The 27,433-nt window shown below is 39.2% G+C and overlaps 1 protein-coding gene across 1 annotated transcript; it reads right to left on the bottom strand.

Annotated features, from left to right (window-relative positions):
• Position 1: 1 nt before the first annotated feature.
• acp2 (acid phosphatase 2, lysosomal) lies at positions 2 to 26,811 on the bottom strand. The gene is made up of 11 exons (XM_039754911.1): positions 26,654 to 26,811; positions 8,441 to 8,536; positions 8,236 to 8,322; positions 4,972 to 5,124; positions 4,119 to 4,217; positions 3,601 to 3,690; positions 2,789 to 2,921; positions 2,605 to 2,693; positions 2,369 to 2,475; positions 717 to 892; positions 2 to 536 (listed from the first exon to the last, which is right to left on the bottom strand). Exons 1-11 carry the CDS (start codon positions 26,753 to 26,755, stop codon positions 400 to 402), a joined length of 1,269 nt encoding a protein of 422 aa, XP_039610845.1. The 5' UTR covers positions 26,756 to 26,811; the 3' UTR covers positions 2 to 399.
• Positions 26,812 to 27,433: the final 622 nt, after the last annotated feature.

Here is a 27,433-nt window from a genome sequence, read left to right as displayed (position 1 = left end):
CTTTTGTGAATAAGCTCTTTAAAGGCAAAACAATGATTTTATTAAAAGAAATTACATTTCTTATATATAAACTCTAAAATGTACCCTGGTACAAATATGTACTGCATAAAAAAGTAATTTACACAGGAAGGTGGTTGTCTTGGTTTTCTGCCATACACATTTCATACTAGGTACTTCATCCCCACACCATTTTCTGCAGGATGCTAAAGTTACTCAGACTTGTGCAACATTTCACACCTGAGTGAAGAGTCAAAAGAGGCAAAGTGCACTTCTAGATTGGAAGGTGGAAAATAAATCCTCCAGGTCTCCGTAACCACATTTATGTCCAAGACATCTAGTGAGTCAGAGGTCTCCCTCACTGTCGGAAAGTTCTGCTTTGCCAAGCAGTGCAAGTGATTGTCAGGAATGGTCTTCGCTGTCGCTCAGCACATGCCGATACCCATTCGGGTTTGATTTCTGACGGCAGAGAACTGTCAGTAGCAACAGAATGAGGAGGAACAGCAGGCAGCCACACACTGTCAGACCCACAATTACTTCTGCAATATCAAAAAGAGACAAAGAACAGTGTTGGGTTTTCCACACTTGATTTCTTGCCCATGACTACAGTTAGTAATACACCTCTGAAATCAGTTACACCCGTGAACCACTACGTACAACATAAGAGATTCGACAGCTAAAATATTTTTGAAGATGACAACTGCAAAGTTATGACACACCTGTGTCCTGCAGACTGCTGGACAGCTGACATTCCTTTTCTTGGTCCATGGAAATAACTGATTTGGTCAGATGAATAAAATCTTGTAGAGGGCAGAACTGGACACAGTTGGGTAGTTTCAAAGGATATGGCTCGTGGTCCGACTCATTCCGGTAATACATGGAAACAGTGAAAGTTCTAGAGAGGTACATAATGTAGCAAAATTGGTGTCTTTAAAGTCACAGACGCAAATAATGTATTTTACCACCATGACTTTCACAATCTAAAAACGTTGGGAGAATTGTATAGATCTTCACATCAGAACTAAAACTCGGTCACCACAACAGATAAGCTACAAATCTGCTCTTAATAAAAAGGAGTAGAAAGTGGGATATACCATCTTGATTAACTGAACGTGAAAGCACAAGGCTGTAGTTTCAAGTTGTTACTTCACCTTCACAGCAGCATGACCAAAACAAGACACAGTAAATGGTCATCAAGGCTACCATTTCAAATTTAGATTAACAAAGGGTGACAATAAATATTCCTCAACCAATTAGAACACATACAAGATTAACTGGACAGCCTCAAAAATTGAACTTCAGGATGAACCAAAGAAAAAAAAAAATTTACTTCATAAATGGTAAATGATTGCATTTTTGTTAAAACAATCTTATTATAATAATAATAATAATTCTTTGCATTTATATAGCGCTTTTCTCACTACTCAATCGCAGGTTAAGGGCCTTGCTCAAAGGCCCAACAGAGCAGAGTCCCTTTTGGCATTTACAGGATTCGAACCGGCAACCTTCCGATTGCCAGTGCAGATCCCTAGCCTCAGAGCCACCACTCCGCCTAGCTCAAAATACCCACAATTTCCATTTAAATTATAGTGCTACAAAAACAACTACTGCAGAGTATTTCTGTTTTTATTATAACCATTCACACATCAAATTATGCCAACAAAACTGGGCCTGTACTGACGTCAAACAGATCTGACAGTTTGAATGCGTACCCTCAGGATGCAGCGAGAAAGAGCAGAACTTACATACAGCTTTACACCACAAATATACAAAGGCAGGAAATGAGATACCATCACTTCTGAATAAACATTTATACATTTTTAGCCAATACAAATGGCCTGCAGTTAACAAAACAAGTACATAAACACAGTTTAAAGTTGCATGTTTTCCCACAACATTCTCAAAGCTGCCTAATGCTGTCCAGGGTTGTGTACAGGCAGCACCAGAGCATCCTCGAGACAGAGCACTACTTCGGCACAACATATTTTAAAATATACAGTATATTATATTTCTAGCAGGCAGGCAGAAAGCTTATACAGCATATGGACTCTTGTAAATGTTAGCACAGAATATGCCGATACATGCAAAACATTCTAGCAGTTACAGAAGTGAGACACCCAGCCACAAATTTGCATTGATGTGAAGCAAACTGTGAATTTGCACACAAAGTTTCAAAATATGAACAACATATTTAACAATGGCCTAAAGGGTAACAATCATGATACTTTCTTTTTCAGACTGTTCAGTGCAGTATTAAAGGCTATCATTCACCATTAACTTTGTTAAATGAATTGCTCTGCACTTTCCTTAGCCAGTGTATGGTCAAGTGCATAAAACTCTCATCGGGGGAAAAAAAAGTTCCTTAACTTACCCATTGTCCTCTTTATATAGTTCAAAGATATGGCAAGAAGCATACGGAGCCTGCTTCCCATTGTAAACATCCAGTGCCATCTGCAAAGCCACTACAGTGGTGTCATGCTGGGAAGCAAATGTAGAAATACAACTTTATTGTGGTGTGACATATGTTAAAGAACACTGTCCTACAGAGGACTGAAGTGTTAATGAAGCTTGACAGCGGTCAGTCTCAAAAGTGAAGTTGAAACTCACCGCCGAGTACATGATCAACTTTAGGGCGTCAGAGGCTGATGCATTAGCAGCTTCACTGATATTTTTTAAAATATGTCCAAGGAGAACACCTGAGAAAAAGACGTTGAACACAGGCATTGGTCATCTCCATTGCTTAAAAGATTAGAATAAATGCTCTTCATCTACCAAGGGTAAAGAAACTCACCTCCTTGCAGCCGCGCCTTTTCTTCTCTCTTGTAAATCCCAAACATAAAAGAAAAACTGAAATCCTTAAGTATTTTCAGCTTCTGCATCACCTCTGTTGTGACCCAATCTGGCATGGTCATGCCATGGACTTGCTACAAAATGATATTGGATCAAAATCAGTTAAACATATCCCTGGACAAAGCAAGATCTTAAAGGTAGCAAGTTGTATATATAAATACTGGATAAAAATAAACATTTAATGAAAGGTCCGATGAATGTTTGAATAGCCCTTGTCACACATTAAGAAGATGGCTTTATAACTGTAATATACCAAAAACAGGGATATCTTTACCCCCAAATGGGCCAACCTCGCTGATTTTTCTTACATCTGAATCCTCCCTAAAATTTTCATCCACTTCATCTCACTAAACAGTTCTCCATACTTACACCTCATTCCTGATCCACAGCCAGGTGAGGAGCAGTTTGCACGAAGTTGGGCATAAATATCTGTTAGCTGCTGCGTATACTTCCTCCCATACACCCAAGGCTGCCAGGGAAGGCTCCATCCCCTTCACAAACCTGAATCATGAGGGTTCGAGAACTACTCAAAATGTGCTGCTCATATTTCAAAGCCTAACCACTGAGGATTAGTCTGCATTCAGAATAAATTGTTCAAATTTCAAGTGGACCTGACAAGCCCCAAAGTTACTGTATATGCAGCCTGGCTATCAAATAAAACCAGTTTTAACTAAACTGCATTAGTTCGGAAAAATATAACACATTTCTAGTAAAAATGTACTTGACCAGATTTGAGTGTAATAATAACCTCACCTCACAAAAAAGTGTGTCATGGACACTCCAGACTGACTGAAGAGACACATCATTCAGGCCAGTTTTATTTGCCACCATCTCCAGAAATTTCTAAACAAATACAAGACAGTCAAGAAAACACAAACACATTTATCCATACCATAAAACACAAGGGTTTATGATGAGAAATGCCAACACTGTGTCATTTAGGTATTAATGGATAGGCAGGAGTAAAATACCCCAATACTGAATATGCTCCAGAATTACCAGCAGTAGACAAAAAGTAAATGTCTGCAGGAATCTGCTGAGTTAATTGGTTTGTTTTAAGGTATATTTTTGTTTTTTATTTTTACAAATATCCAGTTAGTTAAAGGAAATCATCCAGCATAATAGGGAAAAAGTCTAACACAGAAAGACACAGGAACCCAAGTACGAACGGAATTCTTCTTATTACAAGCAATTTACAAACAGTATGGCACAGAGAGCCCCCGTATGAAATGAGAGATGGCACAGGCAACATCTGCTGTGCACCTTCTTACCTTGTTGCTTGTGGTCAGGTTCACATACTCTTCTGTTTTTTTAGTCTCGTTTATAAGAAGGTCATATCGGGGGCAGTTAGGCAACGGAAAGCTCAGAAGCTGAAAAAAAGGATTTATACTGGTGACATGGGGAAGTGTGTCCAATGGACAAATGGCCTTTCTTAAGTTAATGCACAAAAATGTCAGGTTCACCACACCAAGCAAGTGGCACTGATGCCGGCCAGGTTACCAATATTGTCTGATAACTCATCAGCCTCTTCTTTGAAAAGCCCACTAATTTTTTACACAAGGAACCATGTGTGGAACTTTGTGACTTGCACATTCTTCACCTTTCTTAATGTAACATGTACTTTTTTGGTATTATAAAAGTGTGTATGCTGCTTATCATATGTGCACATCTACACAATGTCCGGCACTGGTTTCATGCAGCTTTCCAAGGTATGCACAAATCGTGGAGCCTGATAAAAGTCATCTTACCTGAACACATTAAAACAATCAGGACAAAAAACAAAATATCTAATCAAATTTTGCAAAAGATAAGTTATCACTTTTCCAGCCCTAAACAAAGAGCCAGAAATGGACGTTAAAGACTTAGCACAGACAGAGTTAAGAGAGACAGAGATACAGAGTTAGAAAGAGAGAGTGAGATCTTTATTTGGCTCCAGGGAGAAATATGGCAATACTGTGTCACAGAAACTCCAACTGACCCCATAATAGATTTGGGACACACATTATTCCTGTTTCATTACATACTAAATTATGCTTTGAAGCTACTGGGTTTAACACAAGCCCTTTTTTTTTGGAGAACACACAGCAATGATCAGAACTCGGAAGTGAACCGATAAGAACTTACCCTGTCCTCCGATTCCTGGACTGTGTGTACTGGAATGGGCTGCCAGCTGATATTGGAATTAAACACTTGGCTTCCATTGGGTGGAAACAGCCCTGCCAGATTGGCTTCGGCACTCATCAGGGTCCGATCATAATCCGTGCTGCGAACGAAGATCTGCAGAATAATTACACACAAATAACTGCTTTTCACAAAAAGAGAAAAGTTCTGCAATTTTACTTTTCAGTAATAGCACAGATATCGCAATGTACCACAGATGTCCAGAAGCCTTTGCATCATAAGATGTATTTAAAAATTCTTCTCCATTTGTACCAACATAACTATATACTTAAATGTGTTCATTTATACACATTCTCCAGGTTATTTTCTTGTCTATGTCCACTCCTGGGTACACCTGCAACTTTCAGGAATGTCATCTGTTATAAGATGCAGGCTTAAAAATGGATCCTAAAGATTAGCCTACTCTCTTGTATTACAATCTGCCGATTCTTAAAACCCTTCCAGAAAATGCTTGGACAAGTAGCTTCTGGAGGTTTGACATTTACTTTATACAAGTGTGGGTTCTTAAAGGTTTGCTTGTCTGCTCCCCGACCCCAACCCTCCAAGGAACTTGATTTCTCCTCTTCTCTGGTGCCACTAAAACTTTCAGCATAAGCTACACCTTTGTAATTTCCTAGCTTGGCATTTGACTGAGTTTTGTTGGCAGGCAAGATTGTGGTGCCCTGCTGTGGGGTCTCTCAGTCTCATGTTCCAGCTGGGATACCACAGCAATGAAGAGACAAGTTTAAATTTGTAACTAATGGCCATAAATTGACCAAGATCAACATAAAACAACCTTCACTTCCACTGTTGGTGGTCTGAACACCAAATACCAGTGTCATCTACAACAATGAAAACACAACGCCAGGTTTTTGGCCTTGGAGACAAAGCTTCATAGAAACATTTGTATCTGAATCTGACAAATAAAACTGAAAATGACTGGAATGACCAAGAAATCCACCATCCAATGTACAGTGGGTACGGAAAGTATTCAGACCCCCTTCAATTTTTCACTCTTTGTTATATTGCAGCCATTTGCTAAAATCATTTAAATTAATTTTTTCCTCATTAATGTACACACAGCACCCCATATTGACAGACAAAAAAAAGAATTTTTGAAATTGTTGCAGATTTATTAAAAAAGAACAACTGAAATATCACATGGTCCTAAGTATTCAGACCCGTTGCTGTGACACTCATATATTTAACTCAGGTGCTTTCCATTTCTTCTGATCATCCTTGAGATCACCTTCATTTGAGTCCAGCTGTGTTTGATTATACTGATTGGACTTGATTAGGAAAGCCACACACCTGTCTATATAAGACCTTACAGCTCACAATGCATGTCAGAGCAAATGAGAATCATGAGGTCAAAGGAACAGCCTGAAGAGCTCAGAGACAGAATTGTGGCAAGGCACAGATCTGGCCAAGGATACAAAAAAATTTCTGCTGCACTTAAGGTTCCCAAGAGCACAGTGGCCTCCATAATCCTTAAATGGAAGACGTTTGGGACGACCAGAACCCTTCCTAGTGCTGGCCATCTGGCCAAGCCAGGGGAGAAGAGCCTTGGTGAGAGAGGTAAAGAAGAACCCAAAGATCACTTTGGCTGAGCTCCAGAGATGCAGTCAGGAGATGGGAGAAAGTTGTAGAAAGTCAACCATCACTGCAGCCCTCCACCAGTCAGGGCTTTATGGCAGAGTGGCCTGTTGGAAGCCTCTCCTCAGTGCAAGACACATGACAGCCCGCATGGAGTTTGCTAAAAGAGACCTGAAATACTCTGAGATGGTGAGAAATAAGATTCTCTGGTCTGATGAGACCAAGATAGAACTTTTTGGCCTTAATTCTAAGCGGTAGACAACCAGGCACTGCTCATCACTTGTCCAATACAGTCCCCACAGTGAAGCATGGCGGTGGCAGCATCATGCTGTGGGGGTGTTTTTCAGCTGCAGGGACAGGACGACTGGTTGCAATCGAGGGAAAGATGAATGCGCCAAGTACAGGGATATCCTGGACAAAAACCTTCTCCAGAGTGCTAAGGACCTCAGACTGGGCCGAAGGTTTACCTTCCAACAAGACAATGACCCTAAGCACACAGCTAAAATAATGGAGTGGCTTCACAACAACTCTGTGACTGTTCTTGAATGGCCCAGCCAGAGCCCTGACTTAAACCCAATTGAGCATCTCGGAGAGACCTAAAATGGCTGTCCACCAACGTTTACCATCCAACCTGACAGAACTGGAGAGGATCTGCAAGGAGGAATGGCAGAGGATCCCCAAATCCAGGTGTGAAAAACTTGTTGCATCTTTCCCAAGAAGACTCATGGCTGTATTAGCTCAAAAGGGTGCTTCTACTAAATACTGAGCAAAGGGTCTGAATACTTAGGACCATGTGATATTTTAGTTTTTCTTTTTTAATAAATCTGCAACATTTTCAAAAATTCTTTTTTTTGTCTGTCAATATGGGGTGTTGTGTGTATATTAATGAGGAAAAAATTTATTTAAATGATTTTAGCAAATGGCTGCAATATAACAAAGAGTGAAAAATTGAAGGGGGTCTGAATACTTTCCGTACCCACTGTATGTGTACTTTTGCCCATTGTAACCATTTTTACCCCCCAAGTGTTGCAGATGACAGTGGTATTTGGTGTGTACTACTTAAGGAAGCTGCCAACTGAGGTCCTGTAAGGCGTCCATTACTCAAAATGGCTCTGATGTACTTATGCACATGGTCAGTCCTCTTTTTTTTCTATCCTAATTCTATCTAGTTTGCCCTTTTCTCACACAACAGTAATGGACACTTTTGTAGACAATAAACTGTTTCTTTGCAGTCCATCACGTGGAATAAACTTCATTTTCTAAAAACACAGACTGACAGATTTCTTGAAAAAGCTGCTTAGTTTTGGCCATTTTTAAAACCAGAACTAAACTTCAGGAATTCCCTTACTTGGCATTATCAACGAAAGGCAACCCAGCAGCTTTATTGAACAGAAAAAACCTGTTTCAGCTGTGCTAATAATTACAAAGGTTTCTCTAATAACCAGTTAACCACTTAAGCATGATTACTTAAATTTCTGGGCAATTCCAAACTAATGAACACTAGTAAAAATTGTACCTCGAGTTTTTGCCATGCAAGGCCAGTAATAATTCAGCTAAATACAGAATCTGGCTGCACGACACATGTACATGAAATACACCCAAAGCAATGCAAGAACACAAATGAGCCCTTACCTCCTGACGCTGGTACTGCTCACCCAGAAATCCCTGGTAGCGCTTCCTCAGGGTCTGTCCAAGTCCAAAGTGCTGTCTCATCCCCTCCTTGAAGTAAAGTTAAGTATTACTAGGTGCTGAATGCTTTTGCAAACACCAGCCATGCAACAATGGAAAAAGTTCAAAAAAATAAATAAATCAATAAATAAAAAATAGTAATAATTACCTGTGTAAGTTGTCCAAAGCCTTGTGGCCAAGCACTTTCCTGATGGGGGTCAGTAGGAAAGCTTTTGATTGGAGAACGATCACCATGACGATACAACTGCAAACAAACAGATACTTTAGATGTAGCATGTGACTTGGGGTCAAGACTTTTAACTTATTGGTGCACATGCCAGATAAATCCACGTCCAACTGCTTTATTGCGAGTGCTCAAATAAGAATGAGTGGGCCCTGGCATGTTCTGGTGATTAACACAGATACTCATTATATTGTCTCCGTTTAGTGAGTGGCATTGACCTGTAAAAGTATAGCTGCATCTATAAACAGATTCAAAAGGGCTCTATGACTGGACTGGACTGGACTGGACTGCACTGCACATACGGATCCTAGCAGGAAGTCTACCACTGTCCCAGACTTATGAGCTACTCAACACTTTATGTAATTTAACTTTTGGATATTAAAGCATGAAAACCTTTTTTTGTTCTTTTTTCGGCTGCTCCCGTTAGGGGTCGTCACAGCGGATCATCTTCTTCCATATCTTTCTGTCCTCTGCATCTTGTTCTGTCACACCCATCACCTGCATGTCCTCTCTCACCACATCCATAAACCTTCGCTTAGGCCTTCCACTTTTTCTCTTGCCTGGCAGCTCTATCCTTAGCATTCTTCTCCCAATATACCCAGCATCTCTCCTCTGCACATATCCAAACCAACACAATGTCGCCTCTCTGACTTTGTCCCTCAACCATCCAACTTGAGCTGACCCTCTAATGTACTCATTTCTAATCCTGTCCATCCTCATCACACCCAGTACAAATCTCAGCATCTTTAACTCTGCCACCTCCAGCTCTGTCTCCTGCTTTCTGGTCAGTGCCACCGTCTCCAACCCATATAACATAGCTGGTCTCACTACCGTCCTGTAGACCTTCCCTTTCACTCTTGCTGATACCCGTCTGTCACAAATTACTCCTGACACTCTTCTCCACCCATTCCACCCTGCCTGCACTCTCTTTTTCACCTCTCTTCCACAATCCCCATTACTCTGTACTGTTGAAGTATTTAAACTCATCCACCTTCGCCATCTCTACTCCTTGCATCCTCATCAGTCCACTGACCTCCCTCTCATTTACACACATGTATTCTGTCTTGTTCCTACCGACCTTCACTCCTCTCCTCTCCAGAGCATATCTCCACCTCTCCAGTGTCTCCTCAACCTGCTCCCTACTATCGCTACAGATCACAATGTCATCAGCAAACATCATAGTCCACGGGGACTCCTGTCTAATCTCGTCTGTCAACCTGTCCATCACCATTGCAAATAAGAAAGGACTCAGAGCCGATCCCTGATGTAATCCCACCTAATGCTGGGATGACCAAAATTCTATATCACGGTATTTTTCAAAATTATACCCGTTTCACAGTATTCAACGGTATTTTTTTCCCATGCATGAGTAGATGTTAACCACATTTTCCAATGGAATTACTGCAATAGACTGGCTAAGAATAACACATTCCACTGTCATGAGAATTGTACAAAAAAAACATTTTAATTTGCACACAAGTATTAAAACAGGTTTGCACGGCCCCATAAAGTGATAGTTTTCAAAGAGGTGGCACTAATGAAGAGAAGGAATCACATTGCATGACAGATGCAGTCAAAATATAGAACCTTTTTATTGAACAAATTTTGCAAACAACTTACACTAAAATTTTGTTTCAACCATCCAAAGAGGCATTTAGACTTAGTCTAATATCCAGAGATGCTTGTCAAAAGTTGTACTGCACTGAACATGTCTTAGATAAGGAATAAAGAGTGAATATTTTTTGTAAACCAACTACACTTTCTGTTAATGTTAATCTCTGTCCACTGACACATTAAAGTGACTTTTTAAACAATTTTAACATCATTAAACTGCATAATATTTAAACTAATAACAATAAAATAAATAATAGTGCAACTTCCAGTAATACTATTATTACTTCAAGACTTCAAGCCCAAGTGCATTACACAATATTCACCAAATAAAAATAAAATAAAACAAGTGCAGCTTGGTGATGACATCTTTACCAACTGAACCATCATTTAGGCAAGTTGCATTAATATGGACCTTGCTTCAAGCTAAGCTATATACATAAATAATAAAACTGCAACTTGCATTTATAATGCTATTTGTGATATAGCCCTACGGAACTGTATTAGAAATACAGAAATAAAAACCTAATTGTCAAGAATAACATGTCGACATGTTGACTGTATTCTCGACATTTCCACTTTAATCTCATCCTATCCTTCCTTCTTCTTTCTCCACATAACCAATCACCACACGATAAACATCCTTATGAAATTAAAACTAGTTATAAACTTAGACCACGGAGTGTTCAGAATTTTCAAAAAAAATCTTTGCTATACATGTTTAATTATGACATCCATTCAGGGTCGCGCCCATCACAGCAAGCACTGTGTGCAAGAGAGGGGGAAATCCTGAACAGGGCGCCAGCACATACGAGCAATACATACACTAGTAGGGTCAATATAGCATAACAAGACCAGACATCCTACATGACTTTGAAAGGAAACTGAAGCACGCCGAGTAAACCCACCAGAAAAACATGTAAATTCAAAGCAGGGAACACCTGGGGCAGCAGTGCAACCTCCACGCCACCGTGCCCCCACATGATTAATACATGCTTTGATGCATTTCATCATGAAAATTATATCAAGTATTTATCTTAGCATTCTAAATGTTCAGGGACAGGAATATCATGAAACTATTCTATGTATTCTGTGTGCTGCCTGCGCCTCCTCTTAGTGCATGAGGAAGTCAGTTTAAGAAGCAGTAGCGGCACAACATAAAGCATTTAATGTGCTACATAACTTATGACGGGGTTTGAGAAAATCTAGTAAATTAAATATTCATTTTATGATGAAGTTCTAGTTTGATAACAAATGTTCTACATTAATAACAAATTACAAGAATAAAGTCAACATGTCGACTTTAATCTCAACAAATAGCGAGAATAAAGTAGAAATGTCGAGAATAAAGTCAACATGTCGTCACACTATTACACAGTACCCAGGTACATTACACTGTATTGAAAAAAATAAAACAAGTACAACTTGGCTTGCAGTATTATTCAGTAGTATAGAAACAGTATTCACACATTTCAATATAATGGTCCACATCCAACCTTTTAAATCCAAAGTATCTCCAGACAACAGACACAACTCCTTTTTCCAGCAAAAGTTCTTGTGTGTCATCATGTTCACCTTTATCATCTGCTACAGCTCTCTCTCCGTTGCATGCCTGTTTAGCAGTGTAGCAGTGAAAAAGGTCCCACCTTTAACAGTTTCCCGCTGTGCCACGTCCCGAACGTTGTTTAGGCAATTTAAACCAGTGTTGCAGTATAAGAAAAATCCATATCATAACAAAAATAAAAAATGGTTTTCGGTATGAACTGGTATACCGCCCAGCACTAATCCCACCTTGAATGCATCAGTCACTCCTACCGCAGACCTCGCCACAGTCACACTTCCCTCATACATATCCTGTACAACTCTTACGTACTTCTCTGCCACTACCAACTTCCTCATACAATACCACAACTCCACTCGAGGCACCCTGTCATATGCTTTCTCCAGGTCCACAAACACACAATGCAACTCCTTCTGGCCTTCTCTATACTTCTCCATCAACACCTTCAGAACAAACAATGCATCTTTCTTGGCATGAAACCATACTGCTGCTCACTAATCATCACCTCACTTCTTAACCTAGCTTCCACTACTCTTTTCCATAACTTCATTCTGTGGCTCATCAAGTTTATTCCCCTGTAGTTACTGCAGTCCTGCACATCCCCCTTATTCTTAAATATTGGCACCAGTACGCTTCTTCTCCACTCCTCAGGCATCCTCTCACTTTCCAAGATTCCATTAAACAATCTGGTTAAAAACTCCACTGCCATCTCTCCTAAACACCTCCATGCTTCCATAGGTATGTCATTTGGACCAACGGCCTTTCCATTTTTCATCCTCTTCATAGCTGTCCTTACTTCCTCCTTGCTAATCCGTTGCACTTCCTGATTCACTATCTCCACAACATCCAACCTCTTCTCTCTCTCATTCTCTTCATTCATCTGCCTCACAAAGTACTCTTTCCATCTGCTCAACACACTCTCCTTGCTTGTGAGTATGTTTCCATCTTTATCACCCTAACCTGCTACACATCTTTCCCAGCACAGTCCCTCTCCCTCTGTCTAGCCAATCGGTAAAGGTCCTTTTCTTCCTCCTTAGTGTCCAACCTTTAATAGAACTCATCATACGCCTTTTCTTTAGCCTTCGCCACCACTCTCTTCACCATGTGCCTTATCTCCTTGTACTCGTCTTTCTCTCTGACTATCCCACTTCTTCTTTGCCATCCTCTTCCTCTGTATACTCTCCTGTACTTCCCCATTCCTCTTTCCTCTGTCCAGATATCACACCAAGCACTCTTCTTGCTGTCACACTTACTACTTCTGCTGTAGTTTCCCCAACTGTCTGGTAATTCTTCACTACCATCAGTGCCTGTCTCACCTTCTCCCTAAACTCAACCTTGTAGTCTTCCTTTTTCAAATTCCACCATTTGAACCTTGGCTCTGCTCTCACTCTCTTCCTCTTCCTGACCTCCAACATCATCCTACAGACCACCATCCTATGCTGCTTAACTACACTTTCCCCTGCCACCACTTTGCAGTCTTCAATCTCCTTCAGACTGACTCTTCTGCATAGGATGTAATCTACTTGTGTGCATCTTCCTCCACTCTTGTACATAACCTTATGTTCCTCCCTCTTCTTAAAATACGTATTCGCCACAGCCATATCCATCCTTTTGGCAAATTTCACTATCCTCTGATCTTCTTCATTCCTCTCCTTGACACCATACCTACCTTATCTCCTCTGTTCCCTTCATCAACATGCCCATTGAAATCTGCTCCAATCACCACTTTCTGTCCCTTGGGTACACTGTTCATCACATCATCCAGCTCACTGCAAAAATCTTCTCTCTCATCCCAACTTGTGGGTCATATGCACTAACAACATTCATTATCACACCTCCAATTTCCAGCTTCATAATCATTACTCTTGTGTTCCTTCAGAATAACCTACTCCATTTCTCCTCCCATCCACACCATGATAGAACATAGAATAAGAAATAAGCATTTTAAATATATTAATATTCCCACAGCCAATAGGCAACAGTTAATATAAAAATGTTAACCAAAAACTAGTTAGAAAATGTATGCATGGCATTATATTCCGGTGCTTTGAGGGCTTTAGTTAACTGATCTGAAAGTTGGAGCACTTGACAATTTTTACTTACTTCAAAGAGTCAGATCTTATTAAATTTCTGTTTAACATTTTTGTAACAGTGAACTATAACAGCAGTAACAGAATGCAATGACATATGCTAGTAAACTACATTTTTAACAGGACCTCACAATGTCAAGTAGTTAAAAGCACAGTCCAAATAGACAGCTTTCACACATCACAGAGTCCAATTCCAGTGAGGTCAAAATACGTGAATCCACCTATAGATGACACTGGACAATCAGAGGTCTATTAAACTTGATGGTCAGCAAAATGAGTACAGATCTAACTTATTCAGAATCTGAATAAACAAACTGTTAAATGAGGTAAGTTAAAGGTTCTTCAATTCAGTGCTGGAGGACCCCTGTGGCTTATGTGTTTTTAATGCCAACCAACTTTTTATTTTAATCAGATCCTACCTAAACTTAAGCAAGCTATTATTTCCCAGTGTATGTTATAAACCAGAAACTACAAAACTGGGTTTGCTAAATTTTATGCAAATTTAGCAACAATTATGCATCAAGTTAAAAGAAGTGGGAGTTCAGGGTGATGTTTTTAGATGGGTACAGAATTGGCTCAGACACAGGAAGCAGAGGGTGATGGTGTGAGGAACCTCATCAGAACTGGCCGATGTTAAGAGTGGTGTTCCACAGGGGTCAGTGCTAGGGCCGCTGCTATTTTTAATATATATAAATGATTTAGATAGGAATATAAGTAACAAGCTGGTTAAGTTTGCAGATGATACCAAGATAGGTGGATTAGCAGATAATTTGGAATCCATTATATCATTACAGAAGGACTTGGATAGCATAGAGAACTGTGCAGATTTGTGGCAGATGAAATTTAATGTCAGTAAATGTAAAGTATTACACATAGGAAGTAAAAATGTTAGGTTTGAATACATAATGGAAAATCGAGAGTACACCTTATGAGAAGGATTTAGGAGTCATAGTGGACTCCAAGCTATCAACTTCCCAACAGTGTTCAGAAGCCATTAAGAAGGCTAACAGAATGTTAGGTTATATAGCACGATCTGTGGAGTACAAGTCCAAGGAGGTTATGCTCAACCTTTATAATGCACTGGTGAGGCCTCATCTTTGAGTACTGTGTGCAGTTTTGGTCTCCAGGCTACAAAAAGGACATAGCAGCACTAGAAAAGGTCCAGAGAAGAGCGACTAGGCTGATTCCAGGTCTACAGGGGTTGAATTATGAGGAAAGATTAAAAGAGCTGAGCCTTTACAGTTTAAGCAAAAGAAGATTAAGAGGTGACATGATTGAAGTGTTTAAAATTATGAAGGGAATTAGTACAGTGGATCGAGACTGGTATTTTAAAATGAGTTCATCAAGAACACGGGGACACAGTTGGAAACTTGTTAAGGGTAAATTTCGCACAAACATTAGGAAGTTTTTCTTTACACAAAGAACGATAGACACTTGGAATAAGCTACCAAGTAGTATAGTAGACAGTAAGACGTTAGGGACTTTCAAAACTCACCTTGATGTTTTCTTGGAGGAAACAAGTGGATAGGACTGGCGAGCTTTGTTGGGCTGAATGGTCATTCCAAAATAAGTGACTGAACTCCAGCTTGTACCAGGATCTGCCTGGGCTTCATCTGATAACAAAAGTGCAAGTCCAGCCCCCTGCAGACCCCTTGAGCCAGAAGGCACAAAATGAACTCAAACTAAGGACAAAGACCTATAATTCAAGGGCTTACAAATAAGATGGACAGAAGAACCCACCTATTAAAAAACACTGAGTTTGTAAGTAGAAGTGAATTTGATCCAATCAGAAGAAAGTTCTACCTTCCTTTAAAACCACATGCACCCGACTTCTCAAAGTAAGAAGTGGAAAGAAGCAAAGAGAGGAGAGAATGGACACTCATTAAATTCCTTGAGGAACTCCTTCCTTGAGGCATCATCCACACGAGTAAACAAGTCGGCACACATATTTACTCACTTCACCCCACTGCAGGACACACACACCCACACCCATACACCAAGCACACACACAGGACAATTTAGAATCGCCAATCCACCTAACCTGCATGTCTTTGGACTGTGGGAGGAAACCCACGCAGAAACGGGAGAACATGCAAACTCCACGCAAGGCGGACCCGGGAAGCGAATCCGGGTCTCCTAACTGCGAGGCAGCAGCGCTACCACTGCGCCACCATGCCGCCCTTATATATCATAATAACAAAGAGTAACATATTCCACAGATTTAGTTGCACGTCTAGAAAAATAGAAAGACTCATTATAAAAATGCATGTGTGGGGTCTGGTACTAATATTGAAGATTTAAAACTAAATGTTTGTTTTCAACAACCCTGTAGGATCACCCATGCAGTGCCCTTTCTTTGAACATCCAATGAATGAGGGAACTCAGATTGTTCAAAAAAATATTAAAAGACAGCACATACCCCTTATTATTTTCAAATACTAAAGATTTACAAATAAACAACTTTATATGCAATTACTTGAAGCCACTCACTGTGATGTAAACTCACAGCATCAAGAGCCTGGTCACTGAAAAAATGATTTGCATCAATTTGTTTTTCTTTTTATTTGGAGCTTTTCTGTCCAGTGTTGGTTAGACAAAAAATCTTCAAAAGACACTGGTGTGTTGGGAGGTTCACGGAGTATCCCTTAAGCTAAAGCTGTTTTCATGAAATCAAGGAGGCTTTTGTTTTGGGGATAAGTGAATCCACTTGAGGTAAAATGCAGTTCTCAAAGTTGTATCAATGACACTAGATAATGTTCTTTAGGATTCCCAAACATCTTAACTGTCGTGTCTAGAGACTGCTTAAATATTTCAAACGCGTGCTTAATCAGGGTTTGCTAAATCCTGTGTTTAATTAACAAAAAACACTTTGCGTTTATGGAACTTATTGAGTCTTGTTTGTAAACTGAACCTTAATCAAGTAAGCTGTATGTAGCTATGTCTTACTTTCAGAAGCATGCTTCATGAAATACTCCACAGGCCTCTTCATCCCCAGAAACTTTTTCCACACATTCCTGGGAAATATACAAATGATCCAACGACAATCAGGAGATGGAATCCCTACAGCATGTCCTAGGTCTGCCCCAAGGTCTTCTCTCTGTGGGTTGTGCCTAGTTCACCTTCTGTGGGATACATATAGCGGTTCTACTTCTGAGACCCTCCTGCATTAACAAGCCCCAGAAATTCTTTCTAAGAATCTTTTTTTTATTTCTTGTGATTTCATTTTTTCCAGTTACTGTAAAGAGCTAATGGCAATAGAGAAAGTTGGGGATGTAGACTGAATGGTTGTCATAATTAGTTCCTGCTTCATCACGAAACTCCAATTAGACGTTTCCAAAATTGCTGCCACTGCTTCAACTTCTTCTTAAATGTCATGATCACATCCACCTCACTTATGACTAAGACAGCAAAATAACTGAACTTCTCCATTTGGGGTAGGTGCTCAAATTTTACTTGTAAAAATCATTACATTCTCTTCCAGGAGAAGACCATAACCTCAGATTTGGAGGTGCGAATCTAAACCACATCAGTCTCAGCTGCAAACCACACCCAAGTGGGATAACCACACGAGCCAGTGTAAAGGAAGTGGACACACAGTGGAAAAATCAATCCATAATAAGGCCCTCAATTAAATTGAATAGAACCTCACCTGGAACTGGGATACTGGGTGCACTCCTGGAACCAAGTCTAGTAGCAGTGTTTCTAGAAAGTGCCTGGGGGCCACTCATGGCCTACTCAAGCTCAGCCAGAAAAAGCTTATTGACATTCCATGAGGACTTACCAACCTAAAGGTGAAGGATGAGGATCGGTTTTAGTGCCAAGCTGGTAACAAGTAACTGTAGGACAGACTTTTGCAATGGAAACTGCCTCTTACAGTACATGTGAATGAAATGTTACTTGGAAGGTTTGCTGGAATTATGCTTTAAAACAAAAAAGTCAAAGAGACACACAGGAAGACACTGGCAATACTCTCTAATCTAACCATTAAATATTTCTAATGTATTACTCCTACTGGCAAATATTAAAGTACAGCTTTAGGAGCACATCTGCTAGCGTTTGGCTGAAAGCATGCATCAATTGTGTCAAGGAAAATGTAAACTACTAAGGATTAAAAGCTGACAAAGCTGTTTTTCTGTAATGGCAGGTTATTCATATCAGTGTCTGTCATGTGACAGGGTGCAGTAAGCTGACCTAGGGCAACTTTCTCTTTAGGAACGCGTCTTTTTGACATAGGAAAAATGACCTTTCCATCTTTAGGGCCCCATCTGACACATGCGCAAATCGGGCATCCGTTTCTGTGTTGTGTAATACAAGATGAAATGCATTGGTAAACGCTGTTATGCTTTTTGAAAAAGGGGAGGGAGGAAAGAAATATAAGCAGACTGAAAAGAGAAATCTGTGCTCTTCTGCCTTGCAACGCATGAATCCATGTACTCACCAGTGCCTGAATAAAGACTGAACAATTCCTGTCTTCCTCGGGGTTACTCCCACAGTTGTAATCACAATCACATATTTCTAATTTCTAAATTAAATATCAATGAGAACAGATACCAATTTTAACATTTGCATGAGGTGATGTTTACTTATTGTCATTTTATTTCTTAGTTTATCTTGTTGTCCGAGGATTACTATTATCTTTATCACAACAGAAGAGGCACAAGTTTAAATATTTTAATATGAGTATTCCATCCATCCATTATCCAACCCCCTATATCCTAACTACAGGGTCACGGGGGTCTGCTGGAGCCAATCTCAGCCAACACAGGGCGTAAGGCCCACCGCAGGGCACACACACACACACACACACACACACACACACACACACACGCCAAGGACAATTTAGAATTGTCAATGCACCTAACCTGCATGTCTTTGGACTGTGGGAGGAAACCCACGCAGACATGGGGAGAACAGGCAAACTCCACGCAGGGAGGACCCAGGAAGTGAACCCAGGTCTCCTAACTGTGAGGCAGCAGCGCTACCCACTGAGCCACTGTGCTGCCCCAATATGAAAATTGTAATGTGGAAATAGTTAAGACAGCTTATACCAAAGAGCTTAATGGAAAAAGGATGTGGCTATGAACTACATCTCTCGAACTTTCAGTTACATACCACATCAGTTGAATAAGCAGAACCTGTAGCTTAAGAAAAAAAAATTGAAAGCAGCCAAGCAGCGCCCAGATCTACACTATGTACAGTATGTCTTTCCAGGTGCACAAGTATTGAAAACCTCAAGGGACATAGTACACCCACTTCCGCCACAGTGGCATTGCCAAGGCAGCCTGTGGTTTACTTAATGACTGTGGCTTCACTAGTCATGTGAATCGTAGGTGAAAAAAATCTATGATTCAGTTTAAACTCTTTTTCTTGTAAAATTAACCATTAGAAAATTATATTGTATATGATTTCAAAGCTTCTCTTTGGCATATAGAATAGTTATGCATGACAATTTAAAAATACAAAAATCTCCAAGATCAAAAAAATGTTGTACTGATATAGACTGACAATCCTTGTAGAGTTGTTTCCTGACTTGTATCTGGCCCTAGATCACAAAAAGCTGAACGGATTCAGCGAGTTTGATAGTGGATTGATGGATTTTTCTGCTGCATTAAATACTTAACAACTCCTTACTCCTGTGCTTATTCACATTTCACCTACTTCTCCGGGTAAGGTTGGTAGTTGCAACAAGTTGAACAGGTCAAACTAGCCTTCTCTATTCCAAGAAATAGCTTCTAGCTCCTACTGGCCACTCCCAAGAAGGTGAAAACTTAAATGCTTCCAATGTATCCAGAATCTCCTCACTTTGGGACGTGCCTTGTACATGTAATGAGGAAAGTACCCTAGGTGATCCTCAGTAAAACCCAAGCCCAAAACAAAGGTCTATCCCTTCTAAGACTGAGCCCTAAGAATTGTGGAAGGGATTGCATTCACTAGTGATCCCTAAAGCTAAACTGACAGAAAACTAGTGCTTTTGATTGGCATCCTTTACACACTAAGGACTAGGAAAAAAGTGATAAGAAATCCGTTTTCATGATTGAAATTAAAAAGAGAACAGCTTCCTGTGAAAAAGAAAATCAATTAGCATAGAGTTTTCTTCAAAGAGTAATATGGTCGTAGTGCAAGGCTATTTAACCTCAAAATCTGAGGCTAATTCTTAGATACTGTACAACTGAACTCCACTGTTAATTTAAACTTGTGCTCTTCCCAGTGCCTGCAGTGGAAACAAACAACCACCAATACTCTTGGTCCTTCGCCAGTTGTGTTGTACATTTTTCATTAGTTCTTAATCTAAAGGACTTTGATGTGAATAATATGCATACATTAAATCCAACGGCGGCACAAATGGGGTGCCCCCTTGTAGGTCACAGCAGGAGGTGCCACTACACAGCCACAGGAAAACAGAATTAAGCCAGAAGTGTATCTACCCACTTCAAGCCCTGATCAACAAAACAACAGAAAAACAAAACACCCCAAAATCTTAAATAAAATATATATTTTATTAAAATGATTTTATTTACTTTAGTTATAAATGCACTAAAAAGCAAAAAAAAAAAAATTTCTTTAACCACAATTTTCGTGGTTATATGTGACTAAATAAAATCATGGGGCGCACTTAATCGATTCAAACTATTTTTTAAACTTGTTTAGCATGGTGGGGACACAATGCTAAAACAACACTATGTTTTTTTGTTTTTTTAAATATATTTTACAATGAAAGTAGTGATTTTTATTAATCAATTGATTGAATGAATTAATTTATGTGCGTCCCATGATTTTATTTAGTCACATATAATCATGAAAACTGTGGTTAAAGAAACAATATTTTTTGCTTTTTAGTGCATTTATAAGTAAAGTAATTAAAATCGTTATACTTTAAACATTTTTTATGTATCATTTTTGCTCTCTATTTTTCTGTTTAGGCTCTTATGGGATTAGCGCTTGGTTGATGTGAAAACAAAATATCAACGACAGAACGGCAAGCTTACAGCAATACTTCCTCACCATGATCATCAAGGCTACTCCTTCACACGAGTAAACAAGTCGGCACACATATTTACTCACTTCACTCACTGGAAGAGGCAAGTGGGGGCAACCCGATGCGTCTCTCACTTGTATGTTCCTATATCTCACTATATTCTCTCTCCATCATTGTTGTGTGTGCATTATTTGGAATCGCATAACCATTAATTATGGCAAAATTTGTTTCGACGGATTATTGTATTTTCCTCGATACTAAACATGTATGCAAAATTGGAAGAAATTCGCTTCGCCAAAAGTGGGTTTAAAGTCAGTTGCAAGATTATACCCAGACAGACAGAGCAGTCAAGTTAAATAAAAGCGTTTAAAAACACTTTGACTAATTTGATTTAGTGACATTGTAAAAAAAAAAAAAAAAATAGCTCACACACTTTATGTATTGATAAATGTTTTATTTATCAATATTATGCTAACATACAGGGGGGATTTATGCAAACGAAGCATGCAGCTGAAGTGACTGATGGGCTTCTTGAGTAGCACCACTATCCAATAGGGTGGACAGAGGACAGGGCGGTATCCTGGACAAGAAAAAGAAAGTTTTGCAAAGCTCAATGGTTGGCATGCTCTGTTTTTTGCTGTAGATTACCAGCACTCTTAGATACATACGGGCGTTCGTCTTGGATATTTGTCCTGCTATGTAGACCTCCAGCCACTAGTCATAACACTGAAAACTACATGAAATTCTCACCAGACATTGATATTAACTCAAGAAATCCACAAATATAAAGAAGTCAGTGGTGGCTCTGAGGCTAAGGATCTGTGCCAATATCCGGCAGGTTGGCGGGTCAAATCCCTGTTACTGCCAAAAGATATCCTACTCTGCTGGGCCCCTGAGCAAGGCCCTTAACCCACACTTGCTCCAATGGCTGACCCTGCGCCATGACCCCCAAGAGATATGCAAAAACTACAATTCCTAATACAAGTAATTGTATAAAGCAAAATAAAGAACAAAAAAATGCCATAAATAAAGGTATGAATAATAAAGTGGAATGAAACAAGGAAAAAGTATCGAACACATTATGAAAAGGCAGGGCAAGGAAAGGTAAGGAACCAACTGAAAGTCGCAAGTAGTCAGAAAGTAATTCCACCTCCTATCTGAAAATTGATGTCTGCTGGGTTAGTACATATTGATGGTCTATAAAAAGGTGTTTTGCTCCCAAGATGTCACATAAGAAACATCTCATGATGGGCAAAAGTAAAGAGCTCTCCCAAGACCTTTGCAACCCGAATGTTGTAAACCACATCAATGGAACTGGTTACAGACATAATTCAAAACTTCTGAAACTTCCAGTAAGCACCACTAGAACCATTAGCTGCAAGTGAGAGGAACATCACTCCATCATCACCTGGCCAAGCACAGGAGCAGCAGGTAAAAATGTTACAGAGAAAACAGGCAACATGCACACTCACCCCATAAAACTCTATTACTGAAGAAAAGGCATGTTAAGGGTTGTTTAAAGTTTACTACACAACTTTTGGACAAGCCTATGAAATACTGGGAGAATGTTATCTGGTCAGATGAAACCAAAGTTGAACTTTTTGGCTGCCATACTACATACTAGGTTTGGGGGAGAAACACTATACCAGTAGTGATGTTTGGAGGTTTATGTAATTGAAGGAACAATGAATGGGGCCATTTACCGAGAGCTTCTTGAAATGAACCTGCTGCCATGCACCAGGATGAGGAGGATGAGATGTGGGTGGACCTTCCAACAGGACAACAATCCAAAACATACAGCGAAGAAATCTCTCAATTGGTTTTAGAGAAAGAAAAGCAAGTTGTTAGAATGGCCCAGTCAATCAACCTGACTTAAATCAAATTGAACATTTGTGGAAGGAACTAAAAATCAAAGTTCACAAGAGAATCCCCCAGAATCATCATGATTTAAAGACAATCACTTCAGAAGAATGGGTCAAAGTCACGCCTGAGCACTGCAGGCGACTGGTTTCTTCATGCAGGAAGCATATTGAAGCTTTTATTACAAACAAAGGCTTCTCCACTAAGTATTAAATTAATGTGTTCAATACTTTTTCCTGGTGTTGTTCCACTTTATTACACATGCCTTTATTTATGGCCTTTAATATTGTGAGTTCTTTATATGTGTAGATATCTTGAGTTAATAGCAACGTCTGGTGAGAATTTCTTGTAAATAGCCTCATTAGAAATAAATTTACTGAAAAATACAATGTTGATGCATTCAATACTTATTTCCCCCTCGGTAAGTTTATCAACTTTACGCACTGCTTTCCATATACATTTGGATCTGCGGCCTTTACAGGGGGATGACATACAACTGACAAAAAACATGAAAATTACTGTAATTTACATGAAACACGAAAATACTGTAAAATTACTGTACAACAGAAACCAATGAAAGTTGTAAACATTTAAAAATGATAATATATAGAGCATGTTCAACAATACAGTGAGCAACTCTAATGACCTAATACCGTATATATTCATGTAGAAGTCGGGTCTTGAAACATCCATTCAAAAATACGACACTTAGTTTTTTTTCTTTTACATCTTCTTGCTTCCTCCAATCTCGCATCAGTTTCTCAGACACATCGAATTTTGTTGCAGCTGCGCAGTTACCAATTTCTTTCACCGCTTCAATGACTTTTAATTTAAAACCAGCTTCATATTTTCTTCTGATCGAACACTCCATCGTTGATAAGGCATGCTCTTACAATAATGGTGTATGAGGGTGTGATACAAAAAACACAAATTAGTACAAACGTCGTTTCGGAATAGTTTGGGTATTACTGTGTGGTCACATAGGAACAATACATAGAAAAAAAGGCAGTGTGCGCCGTGGCTACTCTCTCTGGCGGGCATTAACATATCATAATCTCTGTTTTCACATTCGACTTATACAACCTACATTATGAAATATCGGAAATAATATAGTAAAATCAATCCCCGACTCATCCATGGGAGAACTCAAACGCAAGTCTATACAGTAATATTATTACTTATTATTATTTGACTGATGAATTTATTCAAGGCGCTCTACGATATCTGAGATACATTTCTTTTGTTTTTCCAATTAGAGCACCACTAGATGAAGTGACTTGCTCATTGTCACAAAAATGTCAGCAGCATAAAGTGAACCCAAAACTTCATGATTTGAAGTCCTAGTCCAAAGCCTTAATCACTACACCGTACTGCCTGCCAATAATATTAGCCCTTGGCTAAAAAACTACAAATACTGTATAAAGAAAAGCAACTGGTTACATACAGTAGCAGTTCTATTACACTCCATTAACCAACAACATTTTAACCGAGTTCCATTGTCTTAAACAAATTTTCAGACAAAGCCAGGTAACACAAATAGCAGTGGGCCAGTACAGGCCTTCTCTCCAATGGATTCATTTCTGTTTTGCGATTATATTGAAAACTGTTACCTAACTCAGAATCCCCAGTCTAAACTTTTGAAGAGGAAAACCTAAATAAATACCAGGTTCAACAAAACACAGGAATTAGCCTCAGATTAGGAGGTTGTATACAGTGAAAACATACAGCCTCTTGTGGACCAAATTGAGAATAAAAGACACACAAACAGAGGCCAACAGTGTTTAATCCCAGATTTGCACTCTGAATAGCCTACATTTACTAAGACAATAGGCTCAACAAGATAAGAAAAGCACAGCAAAAGAATGATAGTGTACAAATTAGCCAATGGTGGTTCTATACTCTAAAAAGTTCCTTTTATTGCATCTCATTGATCTGAACTTTCCAAACTGAGTGTCAGAACGCACCAGGTGTTGTGACAATAATGTTCAAACTTATTTTAGATTTCAATTTTGACTCTTAATACACGACAAATGATGCTTTAAGCAGGGCTGTCAAATTAGCCACATTTAAGATTTGAATACGTCTTATTAGAAATCTGTCAAATTAGCCACATTTAAGATTTGAATACATGTCTTAATAGAAATCTGTCAAATTAGCCACATTTAAGATTTGAATACTGGTCTTATTAGAAATATGTATACACTCAAATATAAAAGAACATAGATTAAACATACACATTAGTACAACATGATTTCTCAAAATGTATTACTATTAATATTTCACTTTTTTCCTTATGGTGCATCTGTAAAATAAACTTATCACTCATGCACAGTTGTTTAAAAAATGAGGTGAAAACTGTAGAAATGTGATACTTGAAAACAAATATGCAAAATTCATTCCTATTCTTCTAGAAAAATGTTATTACTTTAATCAACTTTCAACATGAGATATTACCTTGATGAAAAAGCTCATTTGCACATGGGTGCGCTAGTGACATGAAAGTATATACCTAATCAGTAATGATTTGCAGACACATCCCCACCACTTGCCCACACAGTTTCTATCAGGCAGGATTAATCCTTTGACAAGAAGATTTTGACAAGTCCTTGTTTTTCCATTAGCACGAATCAGCAGTTCCATCAAATCACATGATTTCTTCTTAATAGGGCAGTGACAAATGTTTGTGTTCCTTAATCCACTGTATATATACATTTTTGGCTTTCAGTGACAGAAGTGGAACTTGAGATTTTGAATGCCATGTCTGTCTCATGTGTAAAGCCTTAGCAGGATCGCAAATTTCTAAAACATTTAATGAACCAGTATGTCTGGCACGCTCCAACTTGCCACTTTTAGATCTTTCTAGATCATCAGTCTTGCTCATTCTTTCCTGAATTTACAGAATCAATTGCTACCTGCATATCTTTTTAAAGCTATGGGCTATACATATGGTGCTAACACTGAACAGACCATTGCAATGCAAAGTGCAGATCAATGTATGTGCATTTTAGGATAGCTTTTAAGGTCTCTATTTAACCAGCTTAATGACATGCTGTAAAGCAAACAAGGGAACAAAAAAATATAAGAGAAATAAAACGCAACTGCAACTTAAAATTTGCCCATAAAGCTGCTAACCTCTAGACAGGCAAAGGCAGTAGGGCTTCTCTAAACATATCTTGTTACAAAATATGTTTCCTGCAAGTACTCACTTTGTACAACTGACTGATCTCCTCTTCAGGACCTTTTGCCTCAGATTTTTATCATTTGAAAAAGGAGAAGTCATGTGGTTTGGCAATACAAAAAACGGGACGGCCGCTATTGCTCAATAAAGGACTGCACATAGTTTCAGTACCTAATCCTGATCCTAAGGCCAAAGTATAATACTACCTAATATTAGCATACTGGCATCGTGGCTTCGAATATTCAAATACAATAAGCTTACATGAACACCACCTTCACTAATTATGCTCACCAAGGGTAATCCACCTAACAACTCCCAAACAAACCGATCGACGACTAGAATTTTGATTCTAAATAGTTGCATAAATAGCTAGTCAATCACCCGTGCTGACTACCAGTCAACATGAATTTCAAGTGTTCCGGGACTTAGGATTTGCATTTGTGAAAGAGTCGGGATGTTTTAACTGTAAAAAAAAACATTAAATGTCCAAAAATGAACTACACACATGCGAAATCCAATTCAGTATCAACAGCATCATTATTTTAAGTTTTCTATCAGCGAGGACAATACAATCTCGCAAATGCCATAGCTAAGCAGTTCTTGAACTATCTAGTTAAACATTGGCGCCACTCCTGAACAATAACCCCGATGCCCACTCAATACCCTCATCTCTACTACAAAGTTAATTACAGAAGAAACTGTACAGGCTGCAGTTTAGAGTCTATGAGCCACTGACAAGCACGCTGAGGTAGGCAGGTATAGGTCGAACTCCTCGGTAAGGGACACTGCCTAGACCTGCAGTCAGTTTGATGTGGACGCATTACTGAACAGTGAAAACGATAAAGATTGCATGTCTACCTACCAGAGAAACAAAACGCAGCTGGCGGGACTCGGCACATGGTCCTACAAATGCTGAACACAAGAAGAGCGCAAATATCAGTTTACGAACAAAACCGGCACCCATCGTCCTAAGCTGGTTATTCCTGATGCTTGCCAAAGCAGCTATGACGCACCGGAAAAAGGTCGGGAGATTTGTACGTGAAAAGAGTTTCCTCGCGGCCATATTGGTAAGGTCACAGTTCTCGCTATACCTTAGATTATGATTAAAGGTTATCATACAATTCTGACCGACAGCGCCCATCCAGGTACTCTTTTGGTAGGTGCACTTAAAATGTTATGGTACACATGCCAGTGCGCTGATAAAAAAAAAAATGTTAATGCATGTTCACAAATAACATTGGTTAAAGTGACGAGGAAGTATGAGAACCAGAGTTTCTCAAGCTCAGTTTCTGGGGCCTAAGGTGACTGGAGTGTTTGTTCCAAACAATTTCATAAACAGTGTGTCATTTTCAATAATTGGTTGCATTTAATGTGCTGGTCTTTTCTCTCTCTCTCCCTCCCTCCCTTGAAAAGGACAGAAGTGTGAGTTGTACAATTATAAAACACAGAGAATTATATATTGTTGTTACAGTATTAAATGCTTAGCTTTTTTTTTTTTTTGTTGTTGTTGTTTTCCTATTCACTTGACTTTTTCTGTGCATTTTGCACCCTTGAACATATCCTAATAATGGCTATTAACAACAAATTGGACAACCGGGTAAATAATACTGAATGCTGAAAGCCTGCAACTACTCCAGCATCA

The sequence above is a fragment of the Polypterus senegalus genome, chromosome 1 (genome assembly GCF_016835505.1).
Source record: "Polypterus senegalus isolate Bchr_013 chromosome 1, ASM1683550v1, whole genome shotgun sequence".
In the NCBI taxonomy this organism is placed as follows: domain Eukaryota; kingdom Metazoa; phylum Chordata; class Cladistia; order Polypteriformes; family Polypteridae; genus Polypterus; species Polypterus senegalus.
This window is presented reverse-complemented; position numbering and strand designations above follow the sequence as displayed.